Source organism: Sus scrofa, chromosome 16 (assembly GCF_000003025.6).
Source record: "Sus scrofa isolate TJ Tabasco breed Duroc chromosome 16, Sscrofa11.1, whole genome shotgun sequence".
Lineage (NCBI taxonomy): Eukaryota > Metazoa > Chordata > Mammalia > Artiodactyla > Suidae > Sus > Sus scrofa.
The window spans coordinates 72,167,270-72,193,136 of NC_010458.4; the positions used below are offsets into that span (position 1 = coordinate 72,167,270).

General features: G+C 46.3%; 1 protein-coding gene across 3 annotated transcripts in view; it reads left to right on the plus strand.

Annotated features, from left to right (window-relative positions):
* Window positions 3,544-25,867, plus strand: part of CMBL (carboxymethylenebutenolidase homolog) — a 33,883-nt gene continuing 11,559 nt past the window's right edge. The window contains exons 1-2 of one of the 3 annotated variants that reach the window (XM_021076558.1): window positions 3,544-3,800; window positions 24,247-24,480. In XM_021076558.1, the coding sequence (XP_020932217.1) occupies window positions 24,266-24,480 (215 nt within the window). In that variant the 5' untranslated portion in view covers window positions 3,544-3,800; window positions 24,247-24,265. 3 annotated transcript variants of the gene reach the window in all.

A 25,867-nucleotide genomic window follows, 5' to 3' on the forward strand; every position in this document is an offset into this window, starting at 1 on the left:
GAAAACAGTAGGTATAACTTGTTTTTGCTTTTTTTTTTTTTTTTTTTTGTCTTTTTGTCTTTTTAGGACTGCACTCGTGGCATATGGAGGTTCCCATGCTAGAGGTCTAATCAGAGCTACAGCTGCCAGCCTACACCACAGCCACAGCAACTTGGGATCTGAGCCTCGTCTGCGACCTACACCACAGCTCATGGCAACGCCGGATCCTTAATCCAGAGAGCGACGCCAGGGATCAAACCTGCAACCTCATGGTTCCTGGTCGGATTCGTTAACTCCTGAGCCACGACGGGAACTCCATAATTTGTTTTTGAATGTTGTGGCAGAAGTGTATTTCATAATACAGAGCTGTCTTGTAAAATTTGAATCAACGGCACAACTTTGCCAGTTGAGACTGATCCAGGAGTTCCCTGGTAGTTCAGTGGGTTAAGGATTTGGAATTGTCACTGCTGTGGCTCTGATTACTGCTGTGGCATGGGTTTGAACCCTGGCCAGGGAACTTCTGCATGCTGCAGGTGCGGCCAAAAAAAAAAAAAAGAGAGAGAGAGAGAGACTAATCTGGAGGTAACTTTAAAAAAAACCTTTGGAGTTCCCGTCGTGGCTCAGCAGTAATGAAACAGACTAGTATTCATGAGGATGTGGGTTTGATCCCTGGCCTCGCTCAGTGGGTTAAGGATCCAGCGATGCTGTGAGTGTGTTGCAGGGTGCAGACTAGGCTCAGATCCCACGTTGCTGTGGTTTTGGTGCAGGCCAGCAGCTATAGCTCTGATTTGACCCCTAGTCTGGGAACTTCCATATGCTGTGGTATGGCCCTAAAAAGACAAAAAAAAAAAAAAATTACTTTTGGGAGTTCCCGTCGTGGCGCAGTGGTTAACAAATCCGACTAAGAACCATGAGGTTGCAGGTTCGATCCCTGGCCTTGCTCAGAGGATTAAGGATCTGTTATTGCCGTGAGCCGTGGTGTAGGTTGCAGATGTGGCTCAGATCTCATGTTGCTGTGGCTCTGGCGTAGGCCAGTGGCTACAGCTCCAATTAGACCCCTAGCCTGGGAACCTCCATATGCTGTAGGAGCGACCCAAGAAATGGCAAAAAGACAAAAAAAAAAAAAATTACTTTTAGGTGCATGCATATACTTAACACTGGGCTGGCACATTTTGGCAAGACATACAGCTGCAAACATGACATCTCTCATATTAATGTGTTAATAAAGGAGTTAGTAATGATGCTTGGAGCGCTAAATTTAGCAAATAGAGAGAAAGGATGTGTATTTAGTCACATCTAGTCTTTCCATGTAAATAGTGATACCAAGATGCTGGAAGATGCTTAAAAACAGTGTCACGGAAACAATTTCATGTTTCCATGGAAACCTATGCTTGTCTAGAGGTTCACCCTGCAGACTATCTGATACTTGTCTTTCAATATCTGGGAACTATTTTACAATTCTGTAAGTTGGAGGTAAGTGATAGACAAGAAAATTCTGTCCTGTCTGATGAGGTTGAATTGCCCTCCTTCCCAATCCTGTGGGGGAAAAAACCAGCTTGTGTGTCTGCATTTTCCTTTCAACACTCCTTTACTCCATACACGTGTGCCCTTTTTTTTTTGGTCTTTTTTTTTAGGGCTGTACCTGCAGCATATGGAGGTTTTCAGGCTAGGAGTCGAATTGGAGCTGTAGCCGCAAGCCTATGCCACAGGAACACAAGATCCTAGCCGCCTCTGTGACCTACACCACAGCTCACTGCAACGCCTTAACACACTGAGGGAGACCAGGGATTGAAACTGCGTCCTCCCGGATACTAGTCAGATTCGTTTCCGCGAGCCACAATGGGAACTCCCATGTATACACTTTTTAAAATGTTTTTTTGAACTAGTTTTAACATCTGCCTGCTTTTCTCAGTAATTAATGAGTATTATACAACTTTCAACAGGTGTCATTTTCACACCTGTGTGCATCAAGATTTTACCTTTTTCCTGAAAATTACATTGTAGCAAATCAGATTGTCTCACAAACCTTACTTTTGTGCCTAGTCTTTTTCCTTTTTTTTTTTTTTTTTTTGTCTTTTTAGGGTCGCACCTGTGGCATGTGGAGGTTTCCAGGCTATGGATTGAATAGGAGCTGTAGCTGCCAGCCTACACCACAAGCCTCAGCAATGTGGGGTCCCAGCTGCATCTGTGACGTACACCAAAGCTCACTGCTCTCTCTAGAGCCTTGACCCACTGAGCGAGGCCAGGGATCAAACCTGTGTCCTCATGTATACTAGACGGGTTCGTTAACCACTGCGCCACAATGGGAACTCCGCCCTAGTCTTTTTATCTTATTGTCATCTCTCTGCAGAAAAGACCTCTTAAGAAAAAGGTCGGAGTTCCGTTGTGGTGCAGTGGTTAACGAATCCGATTAGGAGCCATGAGGTTGTGGGTTCGATCCCCGACCTTGCTCAGTGGGTTAAGGATCCGGCGTTGCCGTGAGCTGTGGTGTAGGTTGCAGGCGCAGCTTGGATCCCTCCTTGCTGTGGCTGTGGCATAGGCCGGTGGCTACAGCTCCGATTCGACCCCTAACCTGGAAACCTCCATATGCCGTGGGAGCGGCCCAAGAAAAGGCAAAAAGACAAAAAAAAAAAAAAAAAAAAAAGTCATCCTCAATCTGAAATCACACCTTTTCCAATCAGAAGGATCTTAATTTACAAGGCTCTAGCTCTTGGGTCCTAAGATTTTGAATTAAATTCTTGTGGTATCAGGAAGTGGCTGTTTTCCCACCGTTACTGATTTTTCCAATCAACGCTTTTTCCTGTTTACTTTCTCAGCCTTCCTCGGTGGCCAGTGAACCGGTTATCCCAATCTTTGTCAGGTGACCAGACAAAACATGGAGTGTGCGTTAGTGGGGGAGGTCAAGTACGAATATGTAATCATTTATTTTTTAAAAAGCCTGGTTTTGATGTACAGTAAAGAAGTTCCAGGAGTTCCCGTAGTGGCGCAGTGGTTAACGAATCTCACTAGGAATCATGAGGTTGCGGGTTCGATCCCTGGCCTTGCTCAGTGGGTTAAGGATCTGGTGTTGCCGTGAGCTGTGGTGTAGGTCGCAGACGCACCTCGGATATGGCATTGCCGTGGCTCTGGCATAGGCCAGGGTATACAGCTCCGATTCGACCCCTAGCTTGGGAACCCCCATATGCCGCGGGTGCGGCCCTAGAAAAGCCAAAAAGACAAAAAAAAAAAAAAAAAAAGAGAGAGAGAGAGAGAGAGAAAAAAAGTTCCAGAGGTCTCAGGAGTTAGGCGGACACGTAAATCTCCCCGCTGGCGGTCTTGATCCTCCTGGCCCCTCCTTCCCGCTCACTCCCCTCCCTTCTCCTCCCCTCCCCTCCCCTCCCCTCCCTTCCCCTCCCCTCCCTTTCCCTCCCTTCCCCTCCCTTCCCCTCCCCTCCCGGCCTCCCCTCCCCGCCCCTCCACTCTAGTTCCAGCCCCCCCCCGCCCCGCCCCTGGAGGCGGGGGCCGGGGTGGGGGGCGGTGCTGGGAATCCCGGACGGCCACTGGCCCGCCGAGATCCTGCCGCCCTCCGTCACCGCGTCCACTTCCGCCCCGGAAGGAGGCGCCTCCCCCTCGGCTCGCCCCTGACCGTCACCCCTGGGTCCCGCGGGGTTGCAGCGCTGTCGCCTCCGGTCCGGCCTCCTCCGCGCGAGTGGACAGCGGTCTTCAGGCGGCGGGAAGAGGTACGTGCGATTCGCCCGCCCAGGACCGCGCTGCAGGTCCGCTCTGGTTTAACTTGCGCGGGCGGTTGCAGGAGGCAAAGGAAGTCTTTGCCATGTGCACAGGTAATGGACCTGCCAAAATCCATTTTCAACACCTGCTTTTCTCAAAACAGTACATTGTCATCGCAGAAAAGCAACCCCTGCCACCCCCCCTTTGGCATAGTTTCCTGTACTGTTGAGCAGTACATTTTAAGAACAGCGTTTAAATCATACGGTATATAAACCTGTATTCCTTTTTTACACCTAACACAATGTCACCAGCCTTTCCTCTGGGCCACTACTTTTGAGTAACTATTTTTTTAGAGTTGAACATTTTGGTTGTGTAGTTCTTACTACTAACATAAAAGTATGGGGGGGAAATGAGCATATCCGCATCCAGATAGTTCTCCACGCTTTGCAGCATGTATTAAGGATGGCTATTAGGAGAAGAGGTGCCGGGTCTAGGGGTGTGGTGTCCTGGATGAGGCGTACTCATTGCCAGGAAAGACTGTAAGTTTCCCACTCAGCCATGTGGGTCAGGAGGCGAAGCTGTGGCCTCCACGGGCCTTGCTAACACGGGGCATTGGGATTTAGGGTTACTTGCTGATGGAAATGCCACCTGTTGTTTTCAAAGCCCATTTAAAGTAAGGTGGTCAGAAGCGAGCCCAACAGTCCGAGAAAAGGCCAAAGGCAGCCGCGTGATTGGCAAGTTCATGGGCCAATCTATCTTCATCCCATCTGGCTTTCTAATTACTGCTATCAAGGCCCCGTACCCTAAGGAGAACACAACCTTGACTACTGAAAAATAAAAATAATCTGAGGAGCTGATGTTCCTAAACCCATCTAAGGATAAGGAGGGTCTTGCCTTCTCTGATGCAAGATTGAAGGTCAATTGCTGTGCCAACGACAGTGTTTACCCAGGAAATGAAAAGCACCCAGCCTTCCCGTGGCCACCTTCTGTCCTGTATTATCTCTCATTGTTGCTTCTGATGCCCTTACAGGTGTTTCCATTTCTAAATTGCTGCCAGGCTTTAGCCCTAGGTTTCTTTGCTTGTTGCAATCCCATCAACGCCAATCCCTCTTGCTCCTCAAAATCTCTATCTCTGGATTTCCCGTCGTGGCGCAGTGGTTAACGAATCCGACTAGGAGCCATGAGGTTTCGGGTTCGATCCCTGCCCTTGCTCAGTGGGTTAAGGATCCGGCGTTGCCGTGAGCTGTGGTGTAGGTCGCAGACGCGGCTCAGATCCCGTGTTGCTGTGGCTCTGGCGTAGGCTGATGGCTGCAGTTCCGATTGGACCCCTAGCCTGGGAACCTCCATATGCCGTGGGAGCGGCCCAAGAAAAGGCAAAAAAAAAGACCAAAAAAAAAAAAAAAATCTATCTCTGTTTTCACTATTTCTCTTGGAGATCTGCATTGCGTTGGGAAGTGTGATTTCTGAGTTAATTAAATCTTTGGGGGCATGAAAGTAGGAAACCATGCTAGCTCACCTGTTCTTTACCACCCGTTTCCTGCCTTCTGAGCTCTAGTGAGAAAAGGGTAGCGTCGTTCAACTACACGCTTAAAAAGATAATTTTCCCGTGGCTCAGTGGTAACAAACCTGATTAGCATCCATGAGGACTCAGGTTCGATCCCTGGCCTTGCTCAGTGAATTAAGGGTCTGGTGTTGCCATGAGCTGTGGTGTAGGTCAAAGAAGCTCCTATTAGATCCCTTGCCTGGGTACTTCCATATGCCGCAGGTGTGGCCCTAAAATAAAAAAAAAAAAATAAAAAGACAAAAAAAGAAAAGATAATTATCAGTGCAAGGCAAAATCATGACACTGCTACAGATATAAAAATGGGCACGTGTTAAAGACACTATTTTATTCATTAAAGAGGGAACCAGGCAGATGTTAGAACTGGTTCAAAGAAGCAGCAGCACAAATTCGTATGGGGTAGAGGGTTGCCACGGGAAGGGACATCTTAGGAGAGAAGGGAGAGCGTAACAGCCCCTTGGAATTTGCAGATCAAACATGCATCCTTGGTCCCCATGGGTCTTGAGTTATAATTTTGTAAAGGCATTTGCTGTGTGAAGCAGGGCTGGAGGATATTAAAAATTACTCATCCGTGACTCTTGTTAAGAAATGGTAAGTCAGGTGTTCCCGTTGTGGCTCAGAGGGTTAAGAACCCAACAGAGTGTCTGTGAGGATGTGGGCTTGATCCCTGGCCTCACTCAGTGGGTTAAGGATCCATCGTTGCTGCAAGCTGCTTCATAGGTCACAGATGTGGCTCAGATCCAGTGTTGCTGTGGCTGTGGTGGAGGCCTGCAGCTACAACTCTGATACCACTCTTAGCCGAGGCACTTCGATATGCTGAAGACGCGGCCATAAAAAAGGAAAAAACAAGCAAACGAAAAAAACCACACCAAAAAATGGTAAGTTAGATCTTATTCAAGACCTGTGTTATCACCTATATCGTGATAGGTGCAGGGACCACTCCAGTGGGATTTTGTAATGGGAGAGATACCTTGGGCTCAATTCCGAATACAACAAGGAAAAGTGGGAATTTCTAGCCTAGGAGCAGAGTAGGGGTCGGTGGATGGAAGTAGGGATTCCAGTTAACCTGACTTAACAGATGGTTGCAGAAGACAAGCCAGGGTGATCAGATATCACTCGGGGTGGGGGAGGATGAAGAACTGAATCAGATATGGGGGTGGTGGATTGTGCTAAACCGACTTGGCAGGATTTTGACTAAAACTGGATGAAGCCCAACAGTCAGGGCCCAGCTGAGAAGAGAGTTCAGAGGGTCCTGACTGGAGTTCCCTCAAGGAGGAAGTTGCTGACAAGGGACCCCAAAATTTAGCCTATAGGGGATGGGTCTAGCACGCATGCATGATTATGTGGGATCGTGCATGAAAATTATGGTGGGAGTTCCCATCGTGGCTCAGCAGAAACGACTCTGACTAGCACCCATGAGGACACAGATTCGATCCCTGACCTTGCTCAGTGGGTTAAGGATCCGGTGTTGCTGTGAGCGGTCGTATATAGGTCACAGAAATGGCTCAGATCTGTCATTGCCGTGGCCGTGGCTGTGGCCAGCAGCTGTAGCTCTGACTCAACCCGTAGCCTGGGAACTTCCATATGCTACAAGAGCAGCCCTAAAAAGACCAAAAAAAGGAAAAGAAAAAATTACGATGGAATCATGTGTTTCATGCTGCATTCGGGGTGGCATTGCCAAAGGATTTGCCCATCAGTGTCTCCTCTGCTGGAGCATGTCCTGGCCATCCCTGGTGACAGGAAGAGAACCACAGATCTGACCTCAGGGTGGCTGGAAAGTGTTGCCAAGCCCACCTGCCATGACATAGAAAGGCCCTTCTTGGTGCCTTTTCTGAGGACCCCACCCTTCATGTCAGACCCGCAGTCGCATCCTCTTACAGGAGGAAACCTTATCACTTGTCATAGGAGAGAGTGTGTTTCAGTGGAAAAGCATCCGTCGACTGTAGCACACCCTCCAGGGCTGGCTGATTCTAGCCCTGTTCATTGCGTTTGAACTGCTTTGCAGCTCTTGACAGATTTGTAAATTCTCTCCTATCTGGTAGAGAATTAATTTGCTTCCTCCCCTACTGTGGAAAACTTGGTTTTGTCTCCTTTTAATATTCATCTCAACATCCCTCTACTCCAGATCAGTTTGTGCTCTGTTCTTTTTTTCCTTAGATCCAGTTGTAACATCTGCCTTATTTCCTCCTATCATATGAGTAAAATACAATCCTTAACATGAATTCATTTCTTTTTGTTCAGGCCACACCCAAGGCATGCAGAAGTTCCCCAAGCCAGGGATCGAACCCGCCCCACAGCCAGATCCTTAACCTGCTAGAACACCAGGGAACTTCCAAACTCATTTTTATAACTATACTGGAGTCATGGTTTTACTTTTTTTTCCCTGAAAATTATGTTTTAACAAATGTGTGATTTAGAGGGGCAAAGAGCCCAAATCCTGAAATGTATACACAGAAAATGTATGAGTAGTACAGTCAGTAGAGCGTCAAGGGTGTGTTTCCCAAGGCTCTTGCCCACAAGAGAGTCAAGTTTTGAGAGACTGTCAGCCCTGCCAACCATGGTCTTGGCCCAGGACACAGGCTGGGCTTGGCTGCTGTGCCACGTGAAGGGCCGGGCAGGAGGCCAGCTTTCAGATGTGGCACACTGAGACCTCCCCTGGCCACCACCTCTTTCTGCAGGAGCAAAACCTCTCCTGATCAGTCCAGAGAGTGGCTGTTTTGTCTGTAAACATTCCTTCTGGAACGTGGATAGCAATTGAAGTTAAGGTAGAAAGATTCTGATTTAAGGCTGCTTGTGTTCTGTGGTCTCGCATCCTCATAGGACAGCCCACGTAAGAAATCAGCCTAAGGAATCAGTGCTCAGCAAATACTGTGCAGTTGGACATAAAATGGACCGCTATTAATACTGAACTGTTCTGACTTCTCTTACTAATAATAGTTCATTAATGTAGCTTGTAGAAACAACCGTGGTAAAAGAGTCAAAATTTTCTTTTATCAAATGACTGGCTCTTAATTTCTCTTCCCTTAAAATTTGGTTATTTTATTTCTGGTTATTAACATTTTTTTCCTTTTTTTTTTTTTTTTTTCCTTTTTTGGCTGCACCCACAGCATGTGGAAGTTCCTGGTCCAGGGATTGAATCCAAGCCATAGCAGCAACCTGAGCCACTGCAGTGACAAATGCCGGATCCTTTAGTTACGAACATTTAGAATTTTCTGGAAAGTACAGGGTGTAATGGAATAGCTACTGATAGTCACATGACCCAGATTTAAAAGATACTAACATTTTGTCCTATGTACTTTAAATCAAAACTGTTTAAGGAAACAAAATGTAGCAACTGCAATTAAAGCCAGCAGGGTCCATCCCTTTCCCCTGCCAGGAACCTGTCTAATGGTGGCATGTTTTATTCCCATGCGTTATACTTTACTACAATGTATTCATTAATAAAAGATGTATTATTGGGGGGGTTTAGTCTTTCCTAAGCATCAGAAAGCCGTTGTCTTTTTATATAGCATTATGTGTTTGAGCTTTATCATATTGATAAATATGTATCTAGTTTGTTCCTTGAATTGCTATGCAATGTTCTTTTAAGGAATGTATTAGACTTCTGTGGCTGCTGTAACAAATCATCACGAACTGGGTGACTTAAGACAATAAGAACTTATTTTCTTACCTTCTGGAGCCAGGAATCTGAAATGCAGGTGTTGGCAGGGCCATGTTCTTCCTGAAACCTGTGGAGGAGAGTCTGTCCTAGTTCTTCTTGGGACTTCTTGTGGTTGCTGTCAGTCCTCAGCATTCCTTGGCTTGTAGAAGCACCTCTCCAGCATCTGCCTATGTCTTCCCATGGCCGTCTTCCTGTGTGTCTGTGCCTGTTTCTAAATTTCTCTCTCCTTCTAAGTGTTGTGGTCTGCGCTTGGGTTGGAAAAGAATTTTCAGACTCATAGCAGGTGAAAAGAAAGAAGAGTTTATGGGAACTCCCATTGTGGCTCAGTGGTAATGAATTCAACTAGTATCCATGAGGATACTGGTTCAATCCCTGGCCTCGCTCAGTGGGTTAAGGATCCGGTGTTGCTGTGAACTGTGGTGTAAGCTGCAGATGGATCTGGCGTTGCTGGGGCTGTGGTGTAGGCTGGCAGCTATAGCTTCAATTTAACCTCTAGCCTGGGAACTTGCATGTGCTACAGGTGTTGTCCTAAAAAGACAAAAAAAGAAATGAAGGAAGGATGGAAGGAAGGTTGGAAGGAAGGAAGGAAGGAAAGAAAGAAAGATTTATTTATTTATTTATTGAGATTAGAAACACTGCTAGCACAGTGGGACGGCTTCCTGATAAGCAGAGAGAGCTGACCCCAAGTGCCCAGGGACAGAGGAGAGAGGAGAGGTCTCAGGATGCACTTGCTGGTTGGTTGGGGGTGAACATTGCCCCTATAGCGGTGGGGAGAGGAGTGGGTTAAGTATATTTCCTAGAAGAGGCAGGAAGGTATAGGGCAGGTTGCTGAGGAGGGGCTTAAGAACTCTGTAACAATTGCAGTGGGACAGAAAGGGAGATAAGGTCTGGTCATTTTTATCCTGGCCAGAGAGAAAAAGCCTCAGAGTGGCTTTTTGAGTTGATCTCCTTGGAGAGGCCTTCAAGTCCCACACTAAAGACACTAGTCATTAATCAAATTAGTACCAACCCTCATCCAGGATGGCCTCTTCTTACCCCTGCAGAGATTCTATTTCCAAATAAGGCCACACTCACAGGCTCTGTGGGTTAGGACTTGAACAAGTATCTTTTCAGGGGCCACAGTTCAACCCACGACAGCAAATAAAGGACAGTGTATCCTGTTTACCTCCTAAGCGTGGGCTAGATTGCTTGCAGTAGTTGCCATCTTTTTTGGCAAGAACAACCTTCCATACCCATGTGTATGCAAGCAAACACACACACACACACACACACACACACACACACACACACACACACACACACACACACACACAGATGTGAGTTTTTCAAGGGCGTATACCCAGTGGTGGGATTTCTGGGCAGCAGGATGTGTTCATCACTGCCTTTGCTGGACTGCTTCCCAGAGTGTCTATCCGTTTTCATTCCCTTCCATTTCCCTACATGGGCACCATCTCTTGGTGTTAATAGACTTGTTGCCAAACCACAAGAGGTACAATTGTATCTCATCGTTGTTCTTAGTATAATTTCCTTAAATGCCAGTGAGGTTGAGTATCTTCTCATATGTTGGTGGGCTGTTCACGTATACCCTTTTGTGAATTGCCTGTTTATGTCTTTGGAGGATTTCTCTACTGGGATTGTCTTTTTCCTGTTCATTTCTAAGAACTCTTCCTCTATTTTATCTAGCTACTACAGCCCTGCTTTGAAAATAATAACTTTTAGTCTGTATCTTATTGTCTCACTTTTTAAAGGGAACCTTTTATCTTGTAGTGCTTAAAATTTTAATAAAGGTTTGAGAGCTTTTAAAATCTCAAACATGTATAAAAGTCAAGAGATTGGTACAAAAGACACTCCTAAACCACTGAGTTCCAACACTGTCAACATGTGGACACTTCTCCCCACCTCCAACATCCACTGAGAAAGGCTCAGACATCTCGTCATTTTTTCCTGTATGTACATCAACAGGTAGCTACAAAAGATAAGAACTGAAAAAAAATCACTGCAATAATATTATTCCTCCTCCTCTGCCACCCCCGCATTAGCAATGACTGTGTGTCATCCAATATCGAGTCCGTTCAATTTTCCCCACTTGTAAACAATTTTTTTATAAGTTTTTTCTTTTTCTTCTTCTTCTTCTTTTTTTTTTTTTTTTTTTTTTTTTTTTTACAATTGGCTACTGCTGTGGACTGAAATGTGTCCCATAAAATTTATATGTTTAAGAGTTCCCTAATGGCTCAGAGGGTTAAGGATCTGGTTTGGTCACTGCTGTGGTTCAAGTTGTTGTTGAAATTCAGCTTCTGTCTGCTGGCGCTGAATTGAAACACAGAGACAGAGTTCTGGGTAAAGGAGAAAAAGATAGATAGCTTTATTGCTTTGCCAGGCAGAAGGGGCCACAGCAGGCCTTAAAGACTGTGCCACCTTTGGAAGGGGTTAGGAGGTGGTCTTATAGTTTGGGGAGTGGAAAATAGGGCCACAGATAAGGATCCGGGTAGAGGCAAGCTTGCCTTGTCTTTCACAGCTGGTGTTCAGTGGCCCCAGGACCGGTTCTGGTGGTCCTCCTTCTTCCCGGAATGAAGATGCTTCATCAAATAGTTCTTGCATTTGTTGGGGGTTTTGGTTCTGCGGAACGGGCTCAAAGCTCTTGTTCTGTGTCTTCCTTGAGGAGGAACCAGGACCTGCTCCAAGGCTGCGCTAGTGTCTCTTGGCTGCTCCTCCCTGGTCTCTGCATCCCCTCCCTTCCCTGATCAGCACCTGCCCTTTGGAACTCAGGGAAGGTCATGGAGGCTGGAACTTATTCCATAAAAGCAAGAAATGAGGGACACAGAAAGGCTATTGTGCCTGTCAACTAAAAAATTACAACCTGAAGGGTGAGAGTTAAGTTTTATTTGGGATGATATTAGGACTTAAGCCCTCGAGACAGCATCTCGGGGAGCCCCGAGAAACTGCTCCGAGGAGGTAGGGGGAAGCTAGGGTATATGAGTTTTTGCAACAAAGGGCAGGAAGTAGCAACAAGAAGTTTATAGATAACCAGATTTACAGAAGATTTATAGAAGAATGTTTGTATGGGAAAATGTAGAGGTCTGGGCACACTGGAATCCCTGCTTATCAAAGGATAGGCTTTCCTGAGTTCCCCCAGGGCTCACTGGCCCACCCTCGGGAGTGGCTGCTCTCACAGGTGACCGTGACATCTTTTGTTTTGCCCCCTAACTTCAGCCCAGGAGCGATCTGAAATACTGCCCCCAGAGGAAAGGGGGACCGTCAAGAGAGGTCATAGAGGTGAAGGAGGAGGAGCACGCAGCTGGGCACACAGTATGCAGATGTTTGCTGCTAGTCTTGTGAAGGTGACTGTGAGTCACAGACATCTGTCACCATTGAAGGACTTTCATGTTTTTCTAGACATGAGGAGATGCAAGATGTGGGCTCATAAAATCTTCTCCTAAAAATATCTATCCGGGAGTTCCCGTCGGGGCACAGTGGTTAATGAATCCGACTAGGAACCATGAGGTTGCGGGTTTGATCCCTGGCCTTGCTCAGTGGGTTAAGGATCCAGCATTGCCATGAGCTGTGGTGTAGGTTGCAGACGCAGCTCGGATCCCGTGTTGCTGTGGCTCTGGCGTAGGTTGGCAGCTACAGCTCCAATTTGACCCCTAGCCTGGGAACCTCCATATGCTGCGAGAGCGGACCAAGAAATGGCAAAAAAAAAAAAAAAAAAAAAAAAAAAAATCTATCCGAAGCCCTGTTCTTCCGGTTCCCCCAGAGCGCAGAGTGCCTCACTCCCGGTCTCCACCCTGAGCTCTGCTTGGGATGCTGCAGGTCAACAGCTGCAGTGGCTCATGTTTTACTCCACATAGAGGCCGAGGGCAAGTGCCAGGCTTCAGTTCACATGCCTAGGAGCCCCCCAGGGCACTAGCTCCGTTACTGGGTCACTGCTGTGCTTCAGGTCACCACCGTGGCCCAGGTTTGATCCCTGGTCCAGCAATTTCTGCCTGCCAAAGGCAGGGCCGAAAAAATGTACATGTTGAAGCACTAACCTCAGTGTGATAGTATGAGGAGGTGAAGCCTTTGGGAGGTAGTTAGGTTAACAGGAGGCCTCACCATGGGATTAGTGCCTTTATCTATTTATGTATTTGTCTTTTTAGGGCCACACCTGCAGCATATGGAGGTTCCCAGGCTAGGAGTTGAATTGGAGATGCCGCTACTGGCCTACACCAAAACCACAGGAACACGAGATCCGAGCCATATCTGCAACCTACACCACAGCTCACGGCTATGCTGGATCCTTAACTCACTGGGCGAGGCCAGGGATTGAACCTGTGTCCTCATGGATGCTAGTCAGATTTGTTTCCACTGAGCCAGGATGGGAACTCTGATTCATGCCTTAAAAGAAGCTTGAGAGCTTGTTCTCTCGCTCGCTCTCTTTCTCTCAAGTTACTCTCTGTGGGAACCACAACCACTGTCTCGTGTCTGATGAGGAGGAGTCCTCGTCAGAACCTGACCTTGCTGACACCCTGATCGCAGACTTCCAAGCCTCCAGAACTGGGGGAAAACATTTCTGTTGTGTTTTGTTACGGCAGCTGGAGCAGACTCCCACCCCACATTCAATGAGATGAAATTTATTCAGCCTTTCCTTTAGGTTCATATGTTTCGGGTCTGATGGAAGAAACTCCGCCTTACTCCAAAGTTCAAGAAAACCTCGAACAGTTGTCTGTGTTCTTCTAACAGTTTAGTTTTGCTTTTTAGTCTTAAGCTTCTAACCACTTGACAGGATCAGGTGTGTCTGTGTGTGTGTCTCTATATGTGTCTCTCTGTGTGTGTCTGTGTCTATGTGTTTGTGTGTGTGTGTTAGGCAGTGATGCACCGTGAGTGGTTTTCTCACCTGGGTTGCTTGGTGTCCATCCCACCCCCTGCCTGCAGCTGGGCCTGGCTGGGGACCTGGTCTCGCTGACCCTGCACGTGTCCCTGGCCGTCATTTTCCACTTTTCTCCCCTCCAGCCTCTTCGTGCTCCATCTGCCCTGATCTGTGGGCGCTGCCGTGTAATTCTCTGAACAGGTGCAAATAGGAGCCTACACAACACAACCCTCTGCCTGGCATCACCACCCAACTGTGCTTGTGTCCACACCCTCTGTCTTCCCTGCTGGGGATATGGGGGACCTGCCCAGGGGCTTCCTCTGCTGTGCTGACCCCACCCCTACTCCCCTCCCCACACACACTTTGGTTTGGTTTCTCTTTTTTGGTACCATCCTCATCCACAGGCCAAAATGCTGACATTTCTTTCATTTAAAAGAAGGACTCATGGAGTTCCTGTCATGGCTCAGCGGTTAACGAATCCAACTGGGAACCGTGAGGTTGCAGGTTCAATCTCTGGCCTTGCTCAGTGGGTTAGGGATCCAGTGTTGCTGTGAGCTGCAGTGTAGGTCGCAGGCGCGGTGGCTCGGATCCCTTGTTGCTGTGGCTCTGGAGTAAGCTGGTGGCTACAGCTCCGATGAGACCCCCTAGCCTGGGAACCTCTATGTGCTGCAGGAGCGGCCCTAGAAAAGGCAAAAAGAACAAAAGAAAAAAAAAAAAAAAGAAGAACTCGTTTCCATATCTTCACCCTATCTTTGACCCACTCTCTTTTTTAAGACAGGCCACAGTCTGGAGAAAGTTTTATATGTTTCCTATCTTGTGGGTCTTTTTTCTCTTTCAGCCCCAGACAGTCCTGCCCAAACCCCTCTCTGGCTCCCCTCAGCCTGATTCCCACTGGCTGGAGCCCTGTGGGCAACCTTGTCAGCATCCTCGGCTCTTCCTGCAGAATGTTGTCTGGTCTACACCTGCCCTCTTTTTTCTTTTTTAATTTATTGCAGTAGAGTTGATTTACAATGTTGTGATCATTTCTGTGCTACAACAGTGATTCAGTTATACGTATACAAATATATACCTGCCCCTTAAAAAAATTCATTCATTAATTTTGGGAGAAATTATTGGAAAACAGTATGGAGGAACCTCAGAAAACGATGTATAGAACTACCATGCAACCCAACAATCCTACTCTTGGGTGTACGTATATCCAGACAAAACTTTCCTTGAAAAAGACACATGCACCTGCATGTTCATTGCTGCACTATTCACAACAGCCAAGACATGGCAACAACCTAAATGTCCATCAACAGAGGAGTGGATCCAGAAGATGTGGTACATATACACAATGGAATATTACTCAGCCATCAAAAAGAACGAAATACCAGCATTTTTAGCAACATGGATGGACCTAGAAACTATCTTGCTAAGTGAAGTCAGCCATACAATGAGACACCAACATCAAATGCTTTCACTGACAAGTGGAATCTGAAAAAAGGACAGATGGAACTTCTTTGCAGAACAGATGCTGACTCATAGACATTGAAAAACTTATGGTCTCGGGAGGAGGCAGTTTGGGGGGTGGGGGGATGTGCTTGGGCTATGGGATGGAAATCCTGTGAAATCAGATTGTTATGATCATTATACAACTACAGGTGTGATAAATTCATTTGAGTAATAAAAAAAATGAAGAAAAAAAAAAAGACATGGAAACAACCCAAATGTCCATTGACAGATGATTGGATTAAGAAGATGTGGTATATATACACAATGGAATACTACTCAGCCATAAAAATGAACAAAATAATGCCATTTGCAGCAACATGGATGGACCTAGAGACTGTCATACTAAGTGAAGTCAGAAAGAGAAAGACAAATACCATATGATTTCACTTATATCTGGAAACAAATGAACCTTTCCACAGAAAAGAAAATCATGGACAAGGAGAACAGACTTGTGGTTACCAAGAGGGAGTGGGAGAAAGTGGGAGGGACTGGGAATTTGGGGTTAATAGATGCAAACTATTGCCTTTGGAATAGATAAGCAATGGGATCCTGCTGGATAGCACTTGGAACTCTGATCACTTATGATGGAGCATGATAATGTGAGAAAAAAGAATCTATATATGTATGTGTGACTGAGTCACCTTGCTGTGCAGTAGAAAAGTGACAGAATATTGTAAATCGGCTATAATTGGAAAAATAAAAATCATTATAAAAAATTGGGGGGTGCATACAATTTTTTCTTATGTCTTCTTTTTTTATGCTTGCTCTTACAGCATATGGAATTTCCTGGAACAGGGATCGAACCTGAGCCTCTGCAGCGACCTGAGCCACTGCAGTTGGATTCTCCTTTTATTTATTTATTTATTTATTTAGATTAAGGTCTAGTTGATTTGCAATGTAGTATGTTAGTTTCAGGTGCGCAGCAGAGGGATCCGATGTATATTGCACCCTCCTCTTCTTGCAGCCCTTCCTTTCCTGGGCTCATGGATGCCACACCTGGGGTCTCCTCCCGCTATTGCTGAAAGTCGGCCTCTGTCCACTGGTGCCGAATAGAAACTCCTCGAAGTGTTTTGGGCGAGGGAGAAAAAAATTTGCTTTATTACTTTGCCAGGCAAAGGAGGCCCCAGCAGGCTAATTCCCTAGAGACCGTGCCCTCCTTTGGGAGAGATTAGGAGGTGGCTTTATGGTTTGGGAGAAGAAAATAGGGCCACAGATAAGGATCAGGGCAGATGCACGCTTCAGAGTTGGTGTTTTGTGGCCCCAGGACTGGTTCTGGTGGTGGTACTCTCAGGTTATCTTTTGTTGGGGGTTTTGGTTCTGCAGAAAAACTCAGATTCCTTGAGAAGGAACCAGGACTTTGCCTCCTGATGGCTCCTCCTTGGTCTCTGCATCCCCTCCCTTCCTGATTAGTATCTGTTTGACTCTGCCCTTTGGAACTCAGGGAAGGTCACAGAGGCGGAAGCTTATTCCCTAAAAACAAGAAATGGGGGACACGGGCTGTGTGCAGGAGCCCCACAGGTCACTAGCTCCGTTTCACTGTCTCAGTGGCTGCTCCTTCTCTGATGTTTTCACTGGTCCCTTCTTTGCTCCCCACTGAAGTCTTCAGTGGTAAAGGACCCAGGGCTTCATCTGGCTACCTCTCTTCTTCATTGTTATTCCCTGAGTGATATCATTCACTGTCAAGGTCATAAATACTATGTTCAGCTGATTCTCATTATTCCCAGAAGGTGTTTTCTTCTGTCAAGTCACTGCGAACACTGAACTAGAGGCTACCGGACCACCGCCCTTCAGGGAAATGCACTTGGTTCCTGCCAGCCTCTGGTCACGTTGCCATCAACTGATCCATACTTGGCCGTGTTTTATGAGTGTTTCTGTTTGAAGAAACACAATATATAATTACTATATATTGCTGATTCATTAACGTTGAACTCACAGCCAACGCTGGTAACTCACACCTGACACACGAGTTCCTTCCGTAAGGCTCATGGAGGCCTTCTTGCACTTAGAACACTAGATGGCACTGCCCTTGAAATCACCACCAAAAAGATGAAAATGGCAGAAGAAGTGGCGCCAAATAGACCATGAGAAGGACACTTGTTTACAGCTTGAGAGCTGGAGCAAGAAGGCAGAGCACGGCCTTGTTCGACCTGTGTCAGTGACTTGGATTTGTCGTTGCTCCTTGCAGATCCATGGATGATGCAAAAGCAAGCGAGTATTGATTTTGGGGTTATAAATCAATGTAGCAAGTAGGCAAATCCGTGAACACAGAATACGCAAAAAATGAGGTTCAGTTGTATATGCCGATCACTTTTTTAAACGTTCTTTTCTTTAAATTTTATTTTCTTATAGTTATATGCTGATCACCTTCAAATGCATAATCTTCAGGTGGGACCCCTGCCCTGAGTTTGAGTGTTGTTGTCCAGCTGCCCCCTTAGTGTGTCTAACTGACATTGCAAATTTCTTATGCCCCAGACTGAAGTCCTGTCTCTCCACCCTGCTCTCCTGGCCATCTCCCCTTTTCATTTATTTATTTATCTTGAGTTTTGCCTTTTAGGGCCGCATCCTCGGCACGTGGAGGTTCCCAGGCTAGGAGTCAAATCAGCTACAGCTGCCAGCCTACACCATAGCCACAGCAATGCAGGATCCGAGCCGCATCTGCGACCTACACCACAGCTCACGGCAACACTGGATCCTTAACCCACTGGGGTGAGGCCAGGGTTTGAACCCGCAACCTTGTGGTTCTTAGTCGGATTCGTTTCCGCTGTGCCAGAACAGGAATGCCTTTTTTGTTTGTTTGTTTGTTTTTTAGGGCCCCATCCACAGCACACCCATTTCATTTAGACTTTCCATCCTTTTCGAGCAAAAGACCTAGTCATCACAGATGCCTTTTTGTCCGATATCCTACATGTGCCGTCTTGTCAGCAAAACCAGTTCGGTGCACCTGCAAAAGCAACCAGACCCTGGCTTTTCTTGTGCTTTTCCTCATTATCATTTCTCTGCAAGATCTTGGCTTTTCCCTCTGTATGAGATGGAAGCTTTTGCAGGATTCTGGAAAGAGGAAATGCTCCCCACGACTCTCCTGGATTTGGGGCTCCAGCTACCCTCTTCCTTGTTCCTCAAAAACTGAAAGAAAGCAGACACTTGTATACTGATCACCTAGATTCAACAATTGTCAGAGGTCCTGTTGGGGCTCAGTGGAAATGAACCTGACTAGCATCCATGAGGACACAGGTTCGATCCCTGGCCTCAATCCAGGGGATTAAGGATCCGCTGTTGCCGTGAGCTGTGGTGTAGGTCCCAGACACGGCTCAGAGCTGGTGTTGCTGTGGCTGAGGTGTAGGCCGGCAGCTACAGCTCCAATTTAGCCCCTAGCCTGGGAACCTCCATATGCCGCCGGTGAGGCCCTAAAATTAAAAACAAAACCAAGCCAAACAATTGTCTCGAATTTGCTGTAACTGCTTTACGGTTCCACGTGTGTGTCTGCGTGTGTGTTTCATGAATGATTTGAGGGTAAATTGCACATCCTGATAGTCTCTCCTCTACCTGAGCACACAGCTTCTTGAAATAAGAATATTCTCCTACGTGACTACTATCATCACACTTTAGAAAATTAATAGTAATTCATAATATCAACCTCATCCCTATCCACTTCCTCAGTTGCTCCCTAAATGTCTCTTATAGCTGTTCCTAATTTGGAGCCAAGATGTAGTCAAGATTCATGTGGTGCTTTTGGGGTTTTTTTTCCCTTTAATCTCCTTTAATCTTGGAGTTCCTGTCGTGGAGCAGTGGTTAAGGAATCCGACTAGGAGCCATGAGGTTGCGGGTTCGATCCCTGCCCTTGCTTAGTGGGCTAAGGATCCGGCGCTGCCATGAGCTGTGGTGTAGGTTGCAGATGCGGCTCAGATCCCACGTTGCTGTGGCTGTGGTGTAGGCCGGCAGCTACAGCTCCGATTAGACCCCTAGCCTGGGAACCTCCATATGCCGCAGGAGCGGCCCTAGAAAAGGAAAAAAAAAAAAAAAATTCTTTAATCTTGAGCTATCGCGTCACTTTTTTTCCCTTTGTACATTGATTTTTTTAAGTTAGGAATGTTTCCCTCCCTTTTATGCTTCATATTTGTCAGTTTTTTTTTCTGTTTGCAAATTCATTAGCATTAAGTTGTTCATACTAATTTTTTATAGTTTTTTTTTTTTTTTTTTGTCTTTTTGCCTTTTCTAGGACCGCTCCCGCTACATATGGAGGTTCCCAGGCTAGGGGTTGAATTGGAGCTATAGCTGCCAAGCCTACGCCAGAGCCACAGCAACTCAGGATCCAAGCCGAGCCTGCAACCTACACCACAGCTCACGTCAATGCCGGATCCTTAACCCACTGAGCAAGGCTAGGGATCAAACCTACAACCTCATTGTTCCTAGTCGGATTCATTAACCACTGAGCCACAACGGGAACTCCAAATTTTTTATAGTTTTTAAAGGGAAAAATCTGTACTGAAGTCACCTTTTTCATTCTACTTTTTTTTTTTTGGTCTTTTTAGGGCCACACCTGATGCACATGGAAGTTCCTGGGCTAGGGGTGGAATCAGAGCCACCCCTGCTGGCCTACACCACAGCCACAGCAATACCAGATCCCAGCCTTACCTTTAGTCTATGCTGCAGTTTGCAGCAACCCTAGATCTGTAACCCACTGAACGAATCCACATCCTCATGGATACTAGTTGGATTCTTAACCCTCTGAGCCACAAAGGGAACTCCCTTTTCCACATAGTGTTATTTTGTTGTTGTTATGTCTGTCTGTATCATTCTTTCCTTTGTTACAATTGGGTTTGCTAGAGCTATGTCTATTTTATAACTTTAAAAAATCAGATTTCAATCTTTTTCTATTTTTTCCAGTTAATTTTCATCTCATTGTTTTCTCCTTTTGAGTTTATTCTATTTGTCCCCCCTCACTTCTTAAATTGGATTCTTACTTATTTCCAATCTTTGTTCTTATCTAATACATGTCATTAAAGAGGACCAGAAAATGTCACCCAAAATATGGCATTTTGGCGTATTGATTATTTTGAGCTGAAGGCAATTGAGAAATAGCAGGTGCAGAGTTTTTTTTTTTCCCTCCCCCTTTCTGCCTAAAATTAGGGCATCAGTCTCCTTAATCCACTGGATCGAGACCAGGGATCGAATCCACAACCTCATGGTTTCTGGTCGAATCTGTGAACCACTGAGCCACGACGGGAACTCCCCAGCTGCTTCCTGGCTTTTCACTTCTTTTCTACAAAGTCCTTGTGTACTTAAAGTTGAGAATATGAATTACCTGTGTAAGTGTTTTCTCCTGTTAATTTGACTTTTGTTAGTTACTTTCACAGGCCCGCAGGTGCTGCACCTAAGAGGGTAGGAAGACAGTCCAGGATACCGGTATTTCTCTCAGCACCAGTGCATTTCAACTTTGGCTCCACAGTGTTTTCATTGTAATTCAGTTCTAAACCTTTTGAATTTGGAGTTGCCTGGTGGCCTAGTGGGTTCAGGATCTAGTGTTGTCCCTGCTGTGGTGTGGGTTCGATCCCTGGCTTAGGACCTTCCACGTGCCGAGGGTGCAGCCAAAGGAAAAAAAAACAACCACCAACCTTTTGAATTTTTATCATTTCTTTGTTGTACGAATATAACACATTTTATATAAAATCTTTGTGTTGACTTGTAGGGTGGGTTAACATGTGGCAGTTTTGGAGTTCCTGTTGAGGCTCAGCGGTCCACAAATCTGACTAGGAACCACGAGGTTGCCGGTTCGATCCCTGGCCTCGATCCAGTGGATTAAGGATACGGTGTTGCCTTGAGCTGTGGTGTAGGTTGCAGACGTAGCTCTGATCCAGCATGGCTGTGGCTGTGGTGTCGTCCAGTGGCTACAGCTCTGACTTGACCCCTAGCCTGGGACCCTCCATATGCCAAGGGTTTGGCCCTAAATAGACAAAAAAGACAAACAAACAAATGAAAATTTGTTGCAGTTTTGGAGGCTGTTCACATCGACTTGAAAAGACTGCATATTCTCTAACTGCAAATGAAGAGATCTCTGTCTTCAGGTTCAACCTTCCCACTTTTTCCTTTTCGAGGGAACCTTCTTGAATTTTTTTAAAAGATCTCATTCGAGGGAGCTCCTGTTGTGGCTCAGTGGGTTACGAACCTAACTACTATCCATGAGGACGAGGGTTCGATCCCTGGCCTTGCTCAGTGGGTTAAGGATCCAGCGCTGCCGTGAGCTGTGGTGCAGGTCACAGACACGGCTCGAATCCCAAGTGGCTGTGGCTGTGGTGTAGGCCGGCAGCTGCAGCTCTGATTTGACCCCTAGCCTGGGAACTTCCCTTTTGGGGTGTGGTCCTAAAAAGCAAAAAAGCAAAAAAAAAAAAAAAAAATAGATTTAAAAGGTTTGCGACTCTGTCTCAGAATGAATTTATTTATTTGCACTTGTTGGGGTTTATCTCGGCCACACGATTTCGTGCTCTCTGGTTGGAAGCATGTCCGTGTTCTTCCCCTCCTCCATTCCTGCCTTCTGTTTGCGTGGTCAGGCCTGTTTGGGTCTCTTCCTCCTTTCTGTTCCCTCAGCTCTGCTGCTGCGTGTTTCTTTGGGCCGCTTCCTCCTGGCAGGCTCTTTTGGGTAAGCATGTCCTCGGTGGGAAGTGTTTTTCCAGCCTGGGTTGTGAACGTCTTGCTCTAAAGTAGATGTGCATTTGTCTCTGCCAGGTGCCCAGGGATGTCACGGCCCAGGGTCCCACTGCTGTGTCGGTTTCTCAGCCTAGGCATTCCTACTTCAAAAGGACGGTGCAGGAGTTCCCTGGTGGAGCAGCTGTTTAAGGATCCAGCATTGCTGCAACTGCGGCTTGGTTTCGATCCTTGACCCAGAAACTTTTGCCATGGGTATGGCCAAAAAGAAGAAAGAAAAGACCGAAAAAAAGGATGGTGCAGGAGGAGTTCCCTGGGTCCTTTATTGTCACTGCTGTCATGCGTGTTCGGTCCCTGGCCTGGGAACTTCCACATGCTGTGGGTGCAGCCAAACAAAACAAAAGGATGCTGCCAATTTGAACTGGTTTTGTTGTTGTTGAAGATTTTACATTCATTTATTATCCAGTTTTATTTTATTATTTTATTTTATTTTCTGTGGTTTCTTTTTTCCTTTCCTGGGCTTCCTTGCCATAGTCCTAGATCTGGTGGGCAGAGTTTTTCTTTTTCTTTTTTTCTTTTTCTTTTTTTCTTTTTGTTGTTGGTTTTTTATTTTCTTCACTAACCATGAACTGTTGAGGACTCAGACATAGTGTGTCTCATGGGGTCCCAGGGCCTCACTGGATATGGACCCCTGAGCAGCAGTTGTGCGAGCGCCTGTCTCTGGGTCTGGCCCTGTTACCGCCGGCATCCTGGCTCCCTCCCAGCTGCTCCTGCCATCCTGACCCTGGTTTTCAGTTTCCTCTTTGGTCCAGCTTGGGGAGTTGCCCCCTCCTTCTTCTGCACTCCATCATTTTAGTTTTTATTTGTTTTTTTTGTTGTTTTTTTTTTGTTTTTTTTTTTGTCTTTTTGCTATTTCTTGGGCCGCTCCCTCAGCATATGGAGGCTCCCAGGCTAGGGGTCTAATCGGAGCTGTAGCCACCGGCCTACGCCAGAGCCACAGCAACGCAGGATCCGAGCCGCATCTGCAACCTACACTGCAGCTCACGGCAACGCCGGATCCTTAACCCACTGAGCAAGGGCAGGGATCGAACCCACAACCTCATGGTTCCTAGTCGGATTCGTTCACCACTGCGCCACGACAGGAACTCCTGTTTTATTTGTTGGTTACATTCACTCAGGTATTTCTAGCATTTGTAATGGATTTTTTAAAAAGTATAGTTGATTTACAATGTTGTGCCAATGTGTGCTGTACAACAGAATGACCTGATCATATTATACATACATTCCCTTTCTTATGTTATCTTCCAACATGGTCTATCACAAGTGATTAGCTATAAGTTCCCTGTGCTATACAGCAGGACCTCATTGCTTATCCATTCTAAATGTAATAGTTTGCATCTGGAATTCCACTGTGGTTCAGCAGTAACGAACCCAACTAGTATCCATGAGGACTCAGGTTTGATATCTGGCTTTGCTCAGTGGATTAAGGATCTGGTGTGGCTGTGGCTGTGGCATAGGCTAGTGGCTACAGCTCCTATTCGACCTAGGAACTTCCATATGCTGCGGATGTGGCCCTAAAAAGACCAAAAAAAAAAAAAAATTAGTTTACATCTACTAACCTCAAACTCCTGTCCATTCCGCTTCCTCCCCACTCCCACTTGCCAACCACAGGTCTGTTCTCTGAGTCCACGAGTGTGTTTCTGTTTTGTAAAGAGGATCATTTGTGCCATATTTTAGATTCCACATATAAGTCGTAGCATATGGTATTTGTCTTTCTCCTTCTGACTTACTTCACTTAGTTTGATAATCTCTAGCCCCATCCGTGTTGCTGCAAATGGCATTACTTTGTTCTTTTTCATGGCTGAGTAGTGTTTCATTGTATAGATGTACCACATCTTAATCCAGAATAGATTCTTAGTAGCCTTAATCATATCAGCCAGAACCAGAAGTTATCATTGATTTTGTGCATGAATATACTGAGTATAGTTGAATTTTTCTTTTTCTTTCTTTCTTTTTTTTTTTTCTTTTTAGGGCTGCACTTGTGGCACATGGAGGTTCCCAGGCTAGGGGTCTAATTGGAGCTACAGCTGCCAGTCTACACCACAGCCACAGCAATGCCAGATCTGAGCTGTGTCTGCAACCTGTACCACAGCTCATGGCAATGCCGGATCCTTAACCCACTGAACGAGGCCAGGGATCAAACCTGCAACCTTATGGTTCCTAGTCGGATTTGTTTCTGATGCGCCACAATGGGAACTTCCTAAAATGAATTTTTTCAAATTATTTTGGTTTACTTTTTGTTTAAAATCTTAGGATTTGCAGCACTCAAGGGTATAATGCTTGTGTCTCTCTCCATAGCCTGACCTAAAAATCTCCAATGGCTAACGAAGCTCATCCTTGCCCGTGCGACATTGGCCATAGGATAGAGTACGGAGGGTTGGGGCATGAAGTTCAAGTCGAGCACATCAAGGCTTATCTCACTAAGTCCCCTGTGGACGCGGGCAAAGCAGTGATTGTCATTCAAGATATATTTGGCTGGCAGTTGCCCAATACCAGATACATGGCTGACATGCTTGCAGGAAATGGATACACGTATGTATACAATTATTTTCTTTCTTTCCTTCTTTCTTTTTCTTTTTTCTTTCTTTCTCTCTCTCTCTCTCTCTCTCTCTCCCCCTCCCTCCCTCCCTTCCTTCCTTCCTTCTTTTCTTTTTAAGGTTGCACCCGTGGTACATGGAAGTTCCCAGGCTAGGGGTCAAATCAGAGCTTCAGCTGTCAGCCTGTGCCACAGCCACAGCAATGCTAGATCTGAGCCGCATCTGTGACCTACACCACAGCTCATGGCAACGCCAGATCCTTAACCCACCGAAGGAGGCCAGGGATGGAACCTGCATCCTCATGGATCCCAGTCGGGTTCTTTAACTTCTGAGCCACGAAGGGAACTCCCTGTATAAAATTCTTCTTCTTTTCTTGGATTCATGTAAATTTCCATGATCTATTTTGTTCCCTTCGAAGGAAACAAAGCCAAGAGACCTTGCCTCTATTCTGATTTATGTGAGCTATTTTTTTTATCTCGCTGGGCTGTAGGTAAGTGGAGAGTGGCATGTGACAGCCAGTGTCCAATGGAAGCCAACTGCTTCCAACACGAGCCTTGGGCTTCGGGTTGTCCTAGGAGTGGCTGGCCCCGTAGACTTGTTGAAAGAATTATTTCCCGCTGTGGGCCCTGCCCAGATGCCAGTACGGGACACCTGGGGCAGGACTTGCCAGCTCTAAAATGGACCCATTACTTGGCCTTGAAGCATCTCTGCTTGGGGTCAGCTTTCACACTCAGGGCACCCATGGTTATCCTGCTCTGAATTAGACTGGCTTCCACACCTGGCATAGTGAGGCCTCACTCATCTCCCAAAGGTCATCTCATTGTCACATTGTGTGGCCACAGCCCTTTGGTGAATGCTGTCACCTCTTGGCTTCTCAGAGCCCTGGTGTCAGTAGCAGGTTCAGTAAAGCATGGAGGAGAGAGAGGAAGGACCATTTCTTCCTGTCCAGCTTCAGCAGGTCTTGAGTGTGGGGCACCCCTGTTCCCTTTGTCTTCTCGAAAGGAGGAGCTGAGAAGTTCCTGTCGTGGCTCCGTGGAAACAAATCTGACTAGTATCCGTGAGGACAGGGGTTCGATCCCTGGCCTTGCTCAGTGGGTTAAGGATCCAGCGTTGCCATGGGCTGTGGTGTAGTTTGCAGACATGGCTTGGATCTGGCATTGCTGTGGCTGTGGTATAGGCCGGCAGCTGTAGCTCTGATTCAACCCCTAGCCCGGGAACTTCCATCTGCAGATGTGGCCATTCAAAAAAAAAAAAAAAAAGTGAGTAAAGATGCCTAAGACTTACAAATCCCACTCACACTTACCTATTTTGCCTTCAAAATAATCCTCTGAGGTTTCACTGGGCTGTCTCTATCATATCAAGAAAACGAGGCCAAAAGTGAT